Genomic DNA, 15,072 nt, shown 5'->3' on the forward strand with positions numbered 1-15,072 from the left:
TCTGCATCACTCCTAATCTGAGGCTGGATACAGGTCTTGTGGGAGGGGCGGGACATGAAGAGTGGGAAGGGAGGTGAAGAGCATGGACGTGAAGCCATCACCCTCAGGACAGGGTCCCTTGGTAGCAGCAGAGTCCTCAGCAAGGCTCAGCTGAGGACAGTCGGCCCTGGAGGTGCTTCAGTGTCATGGGCTAGCTGCCCCCCTCCCCCGCCTCTCTGTGGCCCCTCCTTTCTCTGGGGTCAGGAGACATGGGTGGCATAGACTCAGAGAGCTGTATGGCAACCTATTTGGCTCCAGGGACCTGTTTTGTGGACCAGCGAGGAGGAGATGGCTTTGAGATGACTCAAGCTATTACATTTGTGCTATGCGTAGTCGGTCAGTTGTGTCCGACTCTGCGACACCATGGACTGTAGCCTGTTAGGCTCCTCGATCCATGAGGATTCTCTGAGCAAGAATACTGGAGTGGATAGCCATTCTATTCTCCAGGGATCTTCCCTATCGGAGATTGAACCCAGGCCTCCCACCTTGCAGGTGGATTCTTTACCATCTGAGCCACCAGGGTCTCAAGATATTCCACCTTGACTTTGGGGTTAGGGCTTGAGTTCCTATGAGAATCTAATTCTGCTGCCGATCCATCAGGAGGCAGAGCTCAGATGGTAATGCAGGTGATGGGGATCAGCTGTAAATACAGATGAAGCTGCTCACCTCCTGCTGTGCAGCCTGGTTCCTAACAGGGGGTTGGGGACCCCTGCTGTATATGGGGCTTATCTGGGGAGGCAGCATCAAGTAGAAAGAGGTGGGCTTTGGAAACAAACTGATTTTCAAACTGATTTTCAAACTGTGCATGACCTGTCAGTTCAGCTCAGTGCATGACCTTTCAGTCCAGTTCAGTTCAGTCTCTCAGTCGTGTCCGACTCTTTTCGACCCCATGGACTGCAGCACGCCAGGCTTCCCTGTCCATCACCAACTCCCAGAGCCTACTCAAACTCATGTCCATTGCGTCACTGATGCCGTCCAACCATCTCATCCTCTGTCGTCCCCTTCTCCCCCTGCCTTCAATACAGTGTGACCTTTAGGTGCTGTATAACCTCAGGCAAGGTAACTGACCTTTCTGGACCTTCTTCCCTCTGTATACAGTGGGAATTCCTAAGGCCTTGCTTGCCAGTGGTGTAGCAATGTCTTCAAAGCTCCCACTGCATGTCTGGACCTGTCATGTCGAGGGTGCTGCAGAGCTGGTCCCTTTGTCTTCTTCATCTCAGAGGTTGGCCCTGGGCTCAGAGATCCAGAGCATGTATAAGGAAACAACTAGCAAGCAACACCCATCATTCCACAGGGTGGGGAGGGGAAGGAGAGAGGCCATCCGTCCACCACCAGATCTCCAGATCAGAGCCCAGTGCTTTTCTCTCTTGCTGCTCAATGAAAGAGCAACGGGTCCAAACCTCAGTTACCCACACTAATGGAGGGTAAGGCTGGAAAGAATAAGTCAAATCAGTGGCTAATCACACCCAAATTATCGATTAATAGAAAGCCATGGGATGGGAATATTCAATCCCGATACTTCTATTTGGAAGTGTCCTCTCCCTGATGACTGACTCACGAGTGGGAGATAGGTTCCCACAAGCAAGAGACAGGAGAAGGACATGTGTCCCCTGACCTCCAGGACAGAGGTCAGTGGAGGAAGCTCTGATAAGGTCACCTGACCCAAGGCCACAGGAAAGAGACAGGTGAGTATATCCAGCTACAGTCACGGCCAGCGGAGCAGCTGAAGGCTGACACTCCCATCTCCCATCCAAGAGGCAACAAGCACGTTCAGGTCCCCATCCAGTGGTATTCCTGGTGCCTTGGGAGCCATTATGGGAGGGGCTAGCAGGTGGCTGGCAGTGGTCCTGAGGGACCCATGTTTGGGTTCCGTGGGTTCCCCTGTCTTCAGCACAGATACGAAAAACAGGATTAAGACTGGGGCATCCCACTGCCTCCCACAAGAAGGTCATTTATCAGCTCAAGACCTGTGCTAATAGGTGTTAAATAGAGTTCAATGCAGAAAATTGAGAAGTAATGAGACTTGGAGCCGAGATAATGAATTAAGAGGTGATCACATGTCCAGCAAGAGGCATCACTTGAATGCTGAAAAGGAGGAGCCCTGATGGCCGGAGAGCTCTGGGTCCGAGAAGAGGTCCGAGCGATGAGTCCACCCCAAAAGGGGTGAAAGGTGGTCAAAAGCAATTAGTCATTATCATACTTCATCAATTCTAGGGAGCACAATTTTCCATATTTTAACATTTTTGAAATTAGGATGTGTCTTAAAATCGATGCTTAAAAGCATGTCATACTTCAGTCGGGAGCATTTTGGTTTTTTTCTTTCTTAGTGGTACATGCAACAAAACTGAATCTTTTACTGAAGACACAGTCCCAGGTGGATGGATGGATGATGTGCATGTTCAGTCGTGTTCAACTCTTTGTGACCCTGTGCACTGTAGCCCGCCAGGCTCCTCTGTCCATGGAATTTTCCAGGCAAGAATACTGGAATGGATTGCCATTTCCTACTTCAGGGGATCTTCCTGACAGTCCAGGGTACCTTAAGCAAACCTTGTTCTGTTACATTGGGTGAAATGACCCCTATCCACTCATTTATTCCATCATTATTTACTGAGCATCTACCCGACGTCAGATCCTGGGTTAGCTGCAGCTGTGAACTGTGATCGCAAGAGCCCACATGTCTGCCTTCTCAGTGCTCATCCCTCACCAGGCACCGTAGGAACCCTCGACATATGTTGTCTCATTTGTTCCCAGCAATGATCCAACAGAGTAAGTATTACTATTATTATCGTCCCTGTGACGGCGGAGGTCAAAGGAGGTTAAGTGACCTGCTCAAAGTCCCACACTAGCTCCTAACTGGCTGAGTCGAGAGTGGATACTTCCTCTAGACCCTGGGCTTTTGTCTCAGTTCTCTCCACTGTCAAGGAGCACACACCAGAGGGTAGAAGGCACACACAGAACAGGAAATACACAAGGACGCTGGTGATTGGAGGAGACGCCTGGGAGCTAAGAAGGAAAGTAAGGGAGTATTGGGCACCAGGGGCAGTCTCTGGATTTGGTTTAAACAGACTGGAAGGAAACAGAGAGGCAGAGGAGAGTGGCTGGGTGGGCGAGGAAGGTACAGTAGAGGGACTCCGCATGTCTGGAGGGTGGGTGGGGAGACAGAGCACGGTGAATCCGAAGACCAACAAAGCTAGTGTGGCTGGAGGAGGAAGGGGATGGAGGTGGGGCTGATGCCAGGTTTTGAGGGCCAGGTAAGGAGTGTGCACGCCATCTGGGAAGTAATTAGAAGGTTTTAAGTGAAAGCTTCCTGAGATCCTTGCACCCTGCCTCTAATGACTCTTTGAATCTGCTGTTGGACAGTGGGTAACTGTAGACTCCTAAGAGGAGGGCCTTGGAGCAAGGGCGCCATGTACAACTACTCAGGTTGAGTATTGCCAAAGGGTGCCCAAGCAGAGAGTGGTGAGAACTAAAACTCAGCCTCTATCCCATATTCTAAGCTATATGCTCACATAACCCCTCAGGGTGGCCAGCTGTGCTAGTTTGCACAAAAGCCCGATAAGGACTAGCAGAAACTCAGGTTAGGACAGGCAAGCAGTGGCTAGTATTGTAGCATCCCTATTGTGTGCCAAGCCCCAGATTAAGGCTTTGCAGTAACAGAAGAAATAAAAAAAAAAAAATAGGAGACATCCCTTGCTCTTGGAGATCCACAAAGCTTGACAAAAGATTTTGTCACAGCAAATAATTTTTTTTCACCCCTCCCAAACACATCAGGCCTTATTTTAAGAGCATCTTTTGATGTAGCACCTACTACGTGCCAAATGTCATGCTAGGTGCCTTCTGTACCTTACCACAAATGTTCACTCTCTCCTTGAAAGGGAGAGAGAGTGATCCCATGTCCCATAGAAGGGAGCTGAGGGGCTCAGAGCCTCGTCCAGGGTCACACAACAGGGACACAGCAGGACTCAGTCTTGATATCCAAACAGCCAACTAGGCAGGAGAGCAGGCTTCTCCACTTGGTCAAGGAAGGCATGTTTCTTGACTAGAGACTGTACTGGACACTTTCAAGCCATTAACCTTTCCTTTTCCTGGGGTATAGTTGCTTTATAATGTTGTGTTAGTTTCTGCTGAACAGCAAAGTGAACCAGCTATATGTATATATATAGCCCCTCTTTTTTGTATTTCCTTACCATTTAGGCCACTACAGAGCATTAAGTAGAGTTCCCTGTACTATACATCAGGCTCTCATTAGTTATTTATTGTGTGTGCATATATATATGTATGTGTGTGTATATATATATTAGTGTATGGGCTTCCCAGGTGACTCGGTGGTAAAGAATCCACCTGCCAATGCAGAAGATTCAAGAGACGCAGGTTCAATCCCTGGGTCAGGAAGAGTCTCTGGAGGAGAAAATGGCAACCCACTCCAGTATTCCTGCCTGGGAAAATTTCATAGACAGGGGAGCCTGGTGCACTACGGTCCATGGGATCACAAAGAGTCGAACACTGCTGAGCGACTGAGCACACACACATGCATATTAGTGTCTATACACACACACACACACACACACACACACACACATATATTGATCCCAGTCTCCCAACTCATTCCACCCTTTCTTTCTCCCCTTAGTGTCCATATGTTTGATCTCTGCATCTGCATCTCTATTTCTGCCTTGTAAACAAGTTCATCTCTACCATTTTTCTAGATTCCACATTTATACATTAATAGTCCTGGGTGTTCATTGGAGGGACTGATGCTGGAGCTGAAACTCCAATACTTTGGCCACCTCATGCGACGAGTTGACTCACCGGAAAAGACTCTGATGCTGGGAAGGATTGGGGGCAGGAGGAGACGGGGACGACAGAGAATGAGATGGCTGGATGGCATCACGAATTCGATGGACATGAGTTTGAGTGAACTCCGGGAGTTGGTGATGGACAGGGAGGCCTGGCATGCTGTGATTCATGGGGTCGCAAAGACTTGGACACGACTGAGCGACTGAACTGAACTGAACTGATACAATATTTGCTGTTTTCTTGTTGACTTACAACTCCTTTGGCCCTCATTACAAATCACTGAGGTGGACGCTGCAATTTCTCTTTTGCAAGAAACCAGCTCAGGGAGGTTGGGAGATGCACAGATGGCAGAGCTGGCCAGGGTTGAAGCTACCTCTTCCTGGATTCCTTTCCTTTGCTCTTACTCACTATAGGTCTCAGAGCTCTTTGAAGACGAGGGCCACTTATTATTCACTCATATTCCTCAAGTCTACCTTAGAACCTGGCACAGAGCAAGTGTACAGTAAATATTTGTTGAAAGAGTGAACGAATGGACGGGGTCAGAGAAGTAAAGCGGACGCACCTGTTGCCTGCCAGCCATCCGGCTGCCTGAACATGCAGCTTCTCCTTCATCCCCTGTCTTCTGACACCTCGACACAAGAAGGGCCAGGGCACTAGAATCTGGTAGGATGCCATCTTCAAGCTATGTTAATATCCTTCCCCAAAGGGGGAAAATATCACTGTGCATGATGAGCTATTTGTGGGGTTACTGAGGACGTGATACGAAATGCATCCTGACTCCCCACTTATGGAGAAGTGCTGCCCAATCTGTCTCAAATGTCACATCTCTGTGTATTAATTTGCTACTCCACTGTATTGATTAAAAGGAATGTTCTCCAACTCCCAAGGCAGAGCCCTTGGAAACGGAGCAGGTTCACTCAGCAAGCATACACACCGTCCCCTCCTGGGCAGAGGAAATGGATATTCACCACCTCCCCGCAACCGATGGCCCGAATGGTACAAATTGCATATTCAGTGTATGTATGTATATGGTCAAATAGCTTCCATTAGCCCAATTTTGAGATGTCTGCAGAATGCCCCCAAATTGGGGAACTCTTTCAAAATGAGGAAATTGTCGGAAAGGCCAGGAGAGGGGAATCAGCAGGTCTAATTACAGGAGGGTATAAAACCAGAAAGGGTCCTTTTTTCTGGACCTCAATTTCCTGGTGTGCAAAGTGACATGATCACCTCCACCCCACCATCCCTCCAAACGCCAGGAAAGCACACTCTGTCCCAACCTGCCTCTCTTGGAGAGCAACAACAGGGAGCTCCATTTCTATCCATCTGTCCCTCGCGGATGTGTCTATTTGACCCTGTTCCATGATGCTGTGGATCCTTACGGGCCTTCCTTGGTGACTCAAATGCCAAAGAATCTGCCTGAAATGCAGGCAGAAGTGACATAACAGGCTTGCACTGGGAGCAAAACTCACGAAGAAGCGGCACTACATTGAGCTCCTCCCTGTTCTCTTCCCTTCATGCAGGCGGGTGGGTAGGGGTGGCAGGGGTAAATCACGACAGTGAGGATGGTGCTTAGTTGAAACACTGGGCATTGCACACAGTAGCTCTCAATACATATCAGCTTGATGAATGAAAGAATCTCTACCAGCCACTTTATGTGTTATGTCAGCCTCTCTGGACTGTTTTTCAGGTGAACCAACGGTTCACAGATGGGCTTCAGGGCATCTGAATTATATGAAAAATATATGGTAAAGTGTTTTGTGTTTGTGTGTCTGGAGACAGTCACAACTTTCAGGTCCATGATCCCCAAAGTCTCAGGTCTGCTGGATGTGTCATTGGCGTCATGAGCCCTAAAGCCAACATCTCTGACACAAAGAGAAGAGGCCATGAAAAGACTAAGTTCCTGGCATTGGCCCCATGAGCTCCAATCCACCAGGGGATAGGGCCTGCAGCCTCATCCCTGTGAGGTGGGCAGTTTGTCCAGCAGTGCTGGAGCTCACAGATTTGGAGACGCCTCTGCTCCTCCCCACAGAAGCCAAGGTCTGTTTCTCAGCCCAGACACACCATGAACAACTGGGTTGAGGATTTTATGCAAACACAGGGTCAGGGTGCTGGGGTGGGGCTGGGACTGTGACCTGTAGAGTGAGCATCTCCTGAAATAATCTCAGTCCAGTGAGGTTAGGGGAAGGGTGGCTTCACTCATTAGGTGATATTTATCAAACACTGACAATCTGCCAGTCCCTGTGCTGAGCACATTATGTGATTTGTGTATTTTCTTTTTAATCTTCACAACTTTATGAAGTAAAATCCTTACGCTGATTTTACAGAGGCAATGAGCTCAGAGAAATGAAATAACTTGCCCAAGGTCACACAGCAAGTGAGTGGCAGAGATGGGGTTTGATTCCAGATAACGTTGGAACTCAGAACCTGAAGTCCTAATCACTGTATTATGCAGCCTCTCCCTTACGGCAACCAGGGAATTTGCAAAAATAAGTGTTTCTCTTCCTCCTAGTTTCCATGTGAGGATAATAAGTGATTTTTCTTTTTAAGGAAGCCTTTTGTATTTTTGAGAGGGAGACCCCAAGATGATAGTTAGATTTAACAAAACAGAAATACCTGTTTTTAGATGTAGATGATTAAATTGATCTAATAGACTGGGAACGAGCGGTCAGATGGGCTGTCTTGCATCAAAGTGTCAGAGTGACTGCTTATGAATGATGCTGCTGAAACGCAAAAGGCTCCGCCAGGGTTAAGCATCAAAACCTGCAGAGACTCTAACTGACATTTCTGATCTGCTTATAACTCTTGTCTGTCTGGTGATCAACCTGGGAGAGACAGAAGCCATCCCCTACATCTGACAGTCATATGTGGAAAAGGTGTGAAGCCTATGGGAGAAACAGCTGGGAGAAACAACGTCTAAACGGCAGTAAGATTAGAAGTGTCGGAGAGACAGCCTGAGGGCCGGGGAGGAGGGAGGCAAAGCAGGGAGGGAAGAGGCTTCCACGCGTTGACAGACAGACAGAAGGACACAGAGAACATGGGAGAGTCAGAGACAGACTCACTGAAACCACGACAAACAAGCTGAATTCCAGGGGGCTCAGAAGTAAAGTGGAAAAATAAAATGCTGAAAGAATCGGAGGAATATCTAAATGACGATTTAGCTGTTCTTGGCATGGAAAAGGCCTTTCTAAGCATACACCAAAGGTAGATTATCAAAGAGAAATTAAAAATTTAAAAATTGGTGACATAAAAATTAAAACTGCTGCACATCAAAAGGAAACCCATAAAACTCATAGCCTTAATATGCAAAACCACTTACAAAAAGGATGAGAAAAAAATACTAACACCCGAAAAGAAAAGTAGGCAGAGACAGGGACAGGCAATTTACAAAATGATCTACAAAAGGCCAGAGAGTGATGACAGGTGCTCAACCTTCCCTATCATCAGAGAGATGCAAATTATAACCACAAACGTGATCTCATCACACCTATTTTAATCAATGAAACTAACTTAAAACTCCCCAACGTGTAATGTAGGTAAAGAGCAGGGATGGGCCCTCTTACATCCTGGTAAGATCTTCCTACAGATACCATGCTGCTAAGTCACTTCAGTCGTGTCCGACTCTGTGCGACCCCATAGACGGAAGCCCACCAGGCTCCCCCGTCCCTGGGATTCTCCAGGCAAGAACACTGGAGTAGGTTGCCATTTCCTTCTCCAATGCATGAAAATGAAAAGTGAAAGTGAAGTCACTCAGTCGTGTCCGACTCTTCACGACCCCATGGACTGCAGCCTACCAGGCTGCTCCGTCCATGGGATTTTCCAGGCAAGAGTGCTGGAGTGGGGTGCCATTGCCTTCTCCGACAGATACCATGGGATTATGTATTAAAATGGAAGATCGACACACTCTTTGACCCAGCAATTGCACTTCGAAGAATTTATCCTAAGATAATTAGATGAGGGTTTAAGTTGTATGTACAAGGATGTTCTTCACTTAAATGTCCCCAGAAGATGACTGGTTAAATAACTGGGGAATAGGCAAACCACGATGGCTCCTTCACTGATATTCATTAGAAAGAACAAAGCAGGGCTATTTTATTAACACAGAAAAGTGTCAGCCTCATTAACCAGACTACAGAACTACAGACACAGTGTAACCCCAAGTGCACACGGATCCGCATCTGTGCACATGCGTGGAGGTGCAGCGAGCTGTCAAATGAACACTCACAGGAAGGGAGGAAGGGAAGCTACATCCTCTGCAGTAAGTGGGCGGCCCGTGCTGGGCAGAGGGGGACATGCAGGTCTGGGCAGGAAGAGGAGCGGGAGGAGGAGATGAGTGGGGTTAGAGTTCCTGGGGATCAGTGCTGGGAATGAGGCTGCCAGAGAGCAGATAAAAATACAGGACACTGGGGACTTCCCTGGTGGTCCAGTGGTTAAGAATGCACCTTGCAGTGCAAGGGCTTCCCTGGTGGCTCAGAGGTTAAAGTGTCTGCCCACAATGTGGGAGACCCAGTTCAGTCCCTGGGTAGGGAAGATCCCTTGGAGAAGGAAATGGCACCCCACTCCAGTGTTCTTGCCTGGAGAATCCCATGGAGGGAGGAGCCTGGTAGGCTGCAGTCCACGGGGTCGATGGGAGGAGCCTGGTAGGCTACAGTCCACGGGGTCGCAAAGAGTCGGACACGACTGAGTGACTTCACTTTTGCAGTGCAAGGGACGTGGGGTCAATTCCCAGTTAGGAAACTAGGATCCCACGTGTCTCAGGGTTACTGAGCCCGAGTGCCACAACAAAAGATACCACAACCCACAACTAAGGCCTGATGCAGCCAAAAACATATTTTTTAAAAATATAGGATTTGAATTTTAGACAAAGGATCAGCAACTTTTTTAGTATAAGTATGTTCCATGACCCGGTGCTCTGCGACAACTTAGAGGGGTGGAATGGGAAGGGAGGTGGCAGGGAGGTTCAAGAGGGAGGGGACACATTAATACGTATACTCATGGTTGATTCATGTTGATGTATGGCAGAAACTAAGACAATACTGTCAAGCAATTATCCTCCAATTTAAAAAAAGGATGTGCCATGAAACACTTGGGATATACTTATGTTAAAAAAATTTGTTTTTCAAAATTTTTTTAATTTGAATAATATAAAATACAGATTAATTGGGCATCTTGTATTTTATCTGAAACTTCAGCTGAGTCTGGACATATCTCTTATTGCCTCTCTGAGATGACCCAAGCCAGACAGCAGGAAGCTGAAGCCAAGGCAGGCTTACTGTGTCCACCCTGCCTCTGACTTAGTTCCAATCCACTTGCCCATGAGAGAGAGTCACCCATCTCTGCTTTCCTTCAGGAGTTTTGTGGGGAGTACAGTGCAGGAGAAGAGCATAGTCTTGAGAGCCAGAAAAGTTACTTTTAAACTCCCAGTCATCAAGTAGCCTTAAGCTGAACACAAAACTCCTGAGTCCCAACTCCAGCATCTGTGAGATGGAGATAGTGGGGTCTGTCCACAGGGCTGTCTCGGGGATTAAATGAGATAATGCATGTAAAGTGCCTGGCATACAGTCAGCGCTTAACAAAGTTGATCCCCTTCCCTCCTGTCCGCAGCCACAGCCCACACTCTTGCCCCCGGGGATTACAAATCAAGCATCTCCTGTCATCTCGGGCTTTGACGATTGGCCTTTTTGATCTTTTCCTTTAAGCGGCAGCAGCTCTGAGCTGACACCCTTCACCTGACTTCACCTTTCTCCCAAATCCCTAGCAACAGTTCAGTTCTTTATCTGTACTTTTCACTCTCTCAAGGAGGGTGGAGGAGGATGAGACTGCTTTTGATAGCAGACTTTCAGGGATGTCAGCCAGGGGAGCTACCGAGAGTGGGGCCCTGATGGCATTTAGAAAGGGCCAGCGATGTCCAAAAGAGTGCAAGTGAGGAGGCTGCCCGGGCTGGGGCAGCCTGGGCTGAGGTGGGGGAGGTGAGGGGGTCTCTAGAGCCAGTCTGTCTGTCTGCTTGTTGTCTAGCACAAATGACTAAGGTGGCTCTGCATTGGGGGTAGGGCTCACTTCCCCGGAGAGCCAAATCTTCAATGTCTTTTGGATCACTGGATCAACCCCTCCCTCCAACAAGGCTCAGAGAGTTTAAAACTCTGCCCAGCGTCACCCACTTACTCACTTCCAGGAGCAAGCAGCTGGTATGAATCAGCAAATCCCTAAACAGGGGGTTGTCTTATGTCCTGATGAGAAGTACAGTGATAGAGTGAGCCCCTGACTGCTGTGGATATAACATGTCACGTGGTTCATCCGCAGCGGTGGCTGCCCCTGCTGGTCTCTGCCACCTGCCCTCCTGACCCCTCCACTCTGGGTATCTCAAAAGTCAGTGCAACTCACACTTTCCTGGATGCACAAATTGCCCCGTGGTCCAGTCCCGAGCCAGATCAGTGAGATCAAGCCACAGCCTTGGCTTCCCTGCTCTTGCCTCTCGTTAGCACAGATGCCTGCGTGCGAGTCACTCTGCCAGGCACAAAGACAGAGCCACACAGACCACGGAGTTGGCAGAAACCCTGCCAGGTGACTGCAGAGAGTCACTCAACCACAGCAACCTGTTTGCACTGTCCAGGGTCTGCCCGGGCCTCACCTGGAAGCTTTGTCTTCTCAACACCAATGACTTAGAGACCTGGTGTCATTAGGCAAGGGCTTCCCTGCTGGCTCAGTGGTTAAGAATCTGCCTGCAATGCAGGAGCCACAGGAGATAAGGGTTCAGTCCGGGGGTTCAGAAGATCCCCTGGAGGAGGGCATGGCAACCCACTCCAGCATTCTTGCCTAGAGAATCCCCATGGATAGAGGAGCCTGGCAGGGTACAGTCCATGGGGTCGCAAAGAGTTGGACACGACTGAAGTGACCTAGCACAACATAACACAGTACCATTATGCAGCTGAGATAGGGCAGGCCCTTCCTTCTGCACCATTGATCCTTCATGTGTCTGGGCTGCTAGCCGCCAGGCCAGGCAGGTGGGAGGAAGGAACCGCTGGCCTCCACTTTATCTTAAAGTGTAATCTCATTGAATCACAGACCCTTTGTGAATCTGATGGAAGTCCGGCTTGCCATGTCTAGGAATCTAGAAACATTCTCTGCAGTGATACAAACGTTCTTGAATTGCTCAATATGGGAGCCACAAGCTACACATGGCTACCCAACACTTGAGAGGAGGCTGGTGCAACTGGGAAAAGGAATTTTAAATTTTATTAAATTTTTATTAATGTAAATATGAAAGTGGCATGTGTTTAAAGGCCACTGCACAGGATAACACAGTTCTAGACCAGGGGTCATCAAACATTTTCTGTAATGGGCCAGATAGTAAATATTTTCAATTTCCCAAGCTATGTGGTCTTTCTGCCAATAACTCAAATTTGGAGTTGTAGTACATACAGACAGTCATAGACAACAACAGCAAATGGGCTTGGCTGAGTTCTAATAAAACTTTATTTACAAAGACAAGCCAGAAGATGGATTTAGCCAGGTGGGCCATAGTTTATTGATCCCTCTTCTGGACACTTTCAAGAAAAAAAAAAAAATGCACATACCCTTATATTTTCAGAATGTGGGTTCTAATTATAAGGGATTTTCACACCTTTGATGCCCCTGTAGACCTTCCCATGAATTCCTGATTTTAAAGGCTCTGGGAATGTACCTTCAGCTCTGCTCTGGCTGATGGAGAAGCACTTGGCATTGTTTCCCAGTCAGGGATCAACAGGACACTTTTTCCCTGAAACCTCATGGAAGTCCAGGCGTCAGACATGTATCCACAAACATTGCTAAAGGAGGACACCTCACACAAGGTCACCCTGTGTGCCAGCCCCTCCTGGGATCTCTGCAGCCACCAGCTCTAGTGTCCATGACTCCATCCCCAGGTACCACCAGTCTCCCCATAGCTGAAAGATTGTGGAAGAAGCTTCTGAAGACGTCTCTCTTCATCAAGAGGTTATAACTGAGACTTGGGTTAACAGCCAAAGGATCAGGCTGAGGACACAACCAGGATGACCAAGATCGCAGTCTTGCTTTGGGGAGGAACTGATTATTTGTTTCAAAGAAATTGGGATATCCCAGGACACTTCACTTTAAAGACAGGTAGGTCTTTTCAGGAGCTCTCAGTTAAAGTAATCTGGCATTATGTCAGAAGCCCTCAGTTAAAGGCATGTGAAACTTTCTCTGGAGCCTTCTTAGTATCATTAGTTAAAAATAACTGATACCCCTCCTCAGGTTCCTTCTCAGGAGCCCTAAATCATTTAGCTTAAAGCACCAAACTGTGTCCCCTCAACCCAATACCAACAGGGCTGAATTTTGCCAGGGGAGGTAGGATTTGCCCTCTTTCTGTTGTGTATTCCTAGCCAAGACAAAAGTGGTATCTATTTCTATATTCCTATAGTTCCATTCAAGAAAGCATCACTTATTAAGTTCTCAGAGGCAAAAGGAAGAAAGCCTTTGCATAACTGGCATGCTTTACTAGGGTGTTATGTCATTACTGTTATTAATTATCATTAACAGTCTTAAAGTATGCCTATTAATGATCTCAACACAAAATAGCAGTGTGGGTCTTAGCCAAGAGCAGCGTAATTACCTATTAATGAGATGTAAATTTCACAGGGAAATGACAGCGATCTCGATGTATCACCTTCTGAACTAATATAATAAAGTTAATAATAATAATAGTGTATAATCTGAGGATATTAGTGTTAATTTGAATGCTAACACCATAGTTAAACAGGCTGAGAGAAATGGAAATTATTTGCATAACTCAAACCAAGAAACCCTAATCTCTGCTGTTAAAGAAAAATTGATTGTTCTCCTCTGAATGATATAAAGCTGACTCTTTGCGGTCACCATAGTGAGCAAAAAAAATATTTTTAAGCTACTTCTTTTATGTCTTCCACTTAGGGTTTATATCTCCCTTATTTCCAAAACCAAGTCGAGGTACTTGGTAATACAGTGAAGCCCCAGAGAAAACAGAACTTAAAAAAATAGAAACACAACAAAACCCAGTTAAGGGGAGAGAGCAGATGTTACCAGACCCTCAAGATAAACGATAGAAGCTCAGTTCTGATTTCAAGTCTCAGCTTCCTAGCAACACGGCAGGAGCAATGCAAGTAACTGAGTTACTGGTTAGGAAGCAGTCTCCTTAGGACAGGCACGAGCTTTGAATCTGAAGAAGCCCTTCTTGGGAGCTGAGAGCTGTGCGACCCTGCCTGGGGCTGTTCGAAGCTCACGCCCCAGGCTCGCTCAGGCCAGGCGGAGACACCTACCCTCGTAGCTGGCGTGGAATCCCTGTGCGCTGACCGCGTAGTCACTGAGAAGGCGCAGAGAGAGGCTGGTGGCCGCGCTGACGATGGTGGCCGGCAGCTGGAAGCCTGTGAGCCTGCAAGACAAAGAGGTGAGCTGCAGGGAGGCCGTCCCCGGGGCCGCACATCCCTCGTGCGCTTCCTGAGCACGTGCCGGACGCCTGGTGCTGATCTAGGCACAGCGAAGGACAGGAGAGAAGTCCAACACCAGGTACGTGCAAGGGGCGCCAAGATAAAGTAATTCCTGGCAAAAGTGATGGAGACCAGCCACAGAAACATGGGGGCCTCCTCTCCCAAGCCATGGGCTACCCCGAATCTGCAGGTCTGCCTCATTTATGGCTCTTCTCTTTCTCCTCCTCCCGTTTCTTCTCCTGATGTACCCAAACAGGATCCCTCCACCCATGGCCTCCGCCTGCATCTTATCTATAGATAAACTGTAGCCTCCTAGGCCTTCCCAAAGTTCCAACGGGTAAATTTAGTTAGAGAAGTGAGAAAATGCAGAAAGAAAGGAAAACAGTCAAGCAAGACAAAATAATAAGAGTTTAGCCATTAAACAAAGTCAAGGACCTTTAGGCTATAAATAATATTCTGATGCTGCTGCTGCTAAGTCGCATCAGTCGTGACCGACTCTGTGAGACCCCATAGACGGCAGCCCACCAGGCTCCGCTGTCCCTGGGATTCTCCAGGCAAGGATACTGGAGTAGGGTACCATTTCCTTCTCCAAAATAATATTCTGAGCCATGTCCTTTGAGTTCTTTTGCAGATACTGAAACACCCGCCAGGTGGAAGAAGTTAACTGCATGCAGCCTACAGCACATAGATCCCCAGACTGACTGGAAACAGATGCTTGATGATGCTGAGTCCCAGTTACCTCACCACCAACCAATCAGAAGAATACTCACTGATCATTTAC

At 47.8% G+C, this 15,072-nt stretch overlaps 1 protein-coding gene across 1 annotated transcript in view; it reads right to left on the reverse strand.

The window, feature by feature from the left end:
• The window catches only part of CSMD2 (CUB and Sushi multiple domains 2), a 695,284-nt gene that overhangs the window by 545,062 nt on the left and 135,150 nt on the right, over positions 1-15,072 (reverse strand). Inside the window, exon 3 of the mRNA XM_088835123.1 lies at positions 14,124-14,236. Within this exon, the coding sequence (XP_088691249.1) occupies positions 14,124-14,236 (113 nt within the window). The remainder of the gene's footprint in view (positions 1-14,123; positions 14,237-15,072) is intronic.

This window comes from Moschus berezovskii, chromosome 4, assembly GCF_049115385.1.
Source record: "Moschus berezovskii isolate FMDL1 chromosome 4, NW_MosBer_1.0, whole genome shotgun sequence".
Lineage (NCBI taxonomy): Eukaryota > Metazoa > Chordata > Mammalia > Artiodactyla > Moschidae > Moschus > Moschus berezovskii.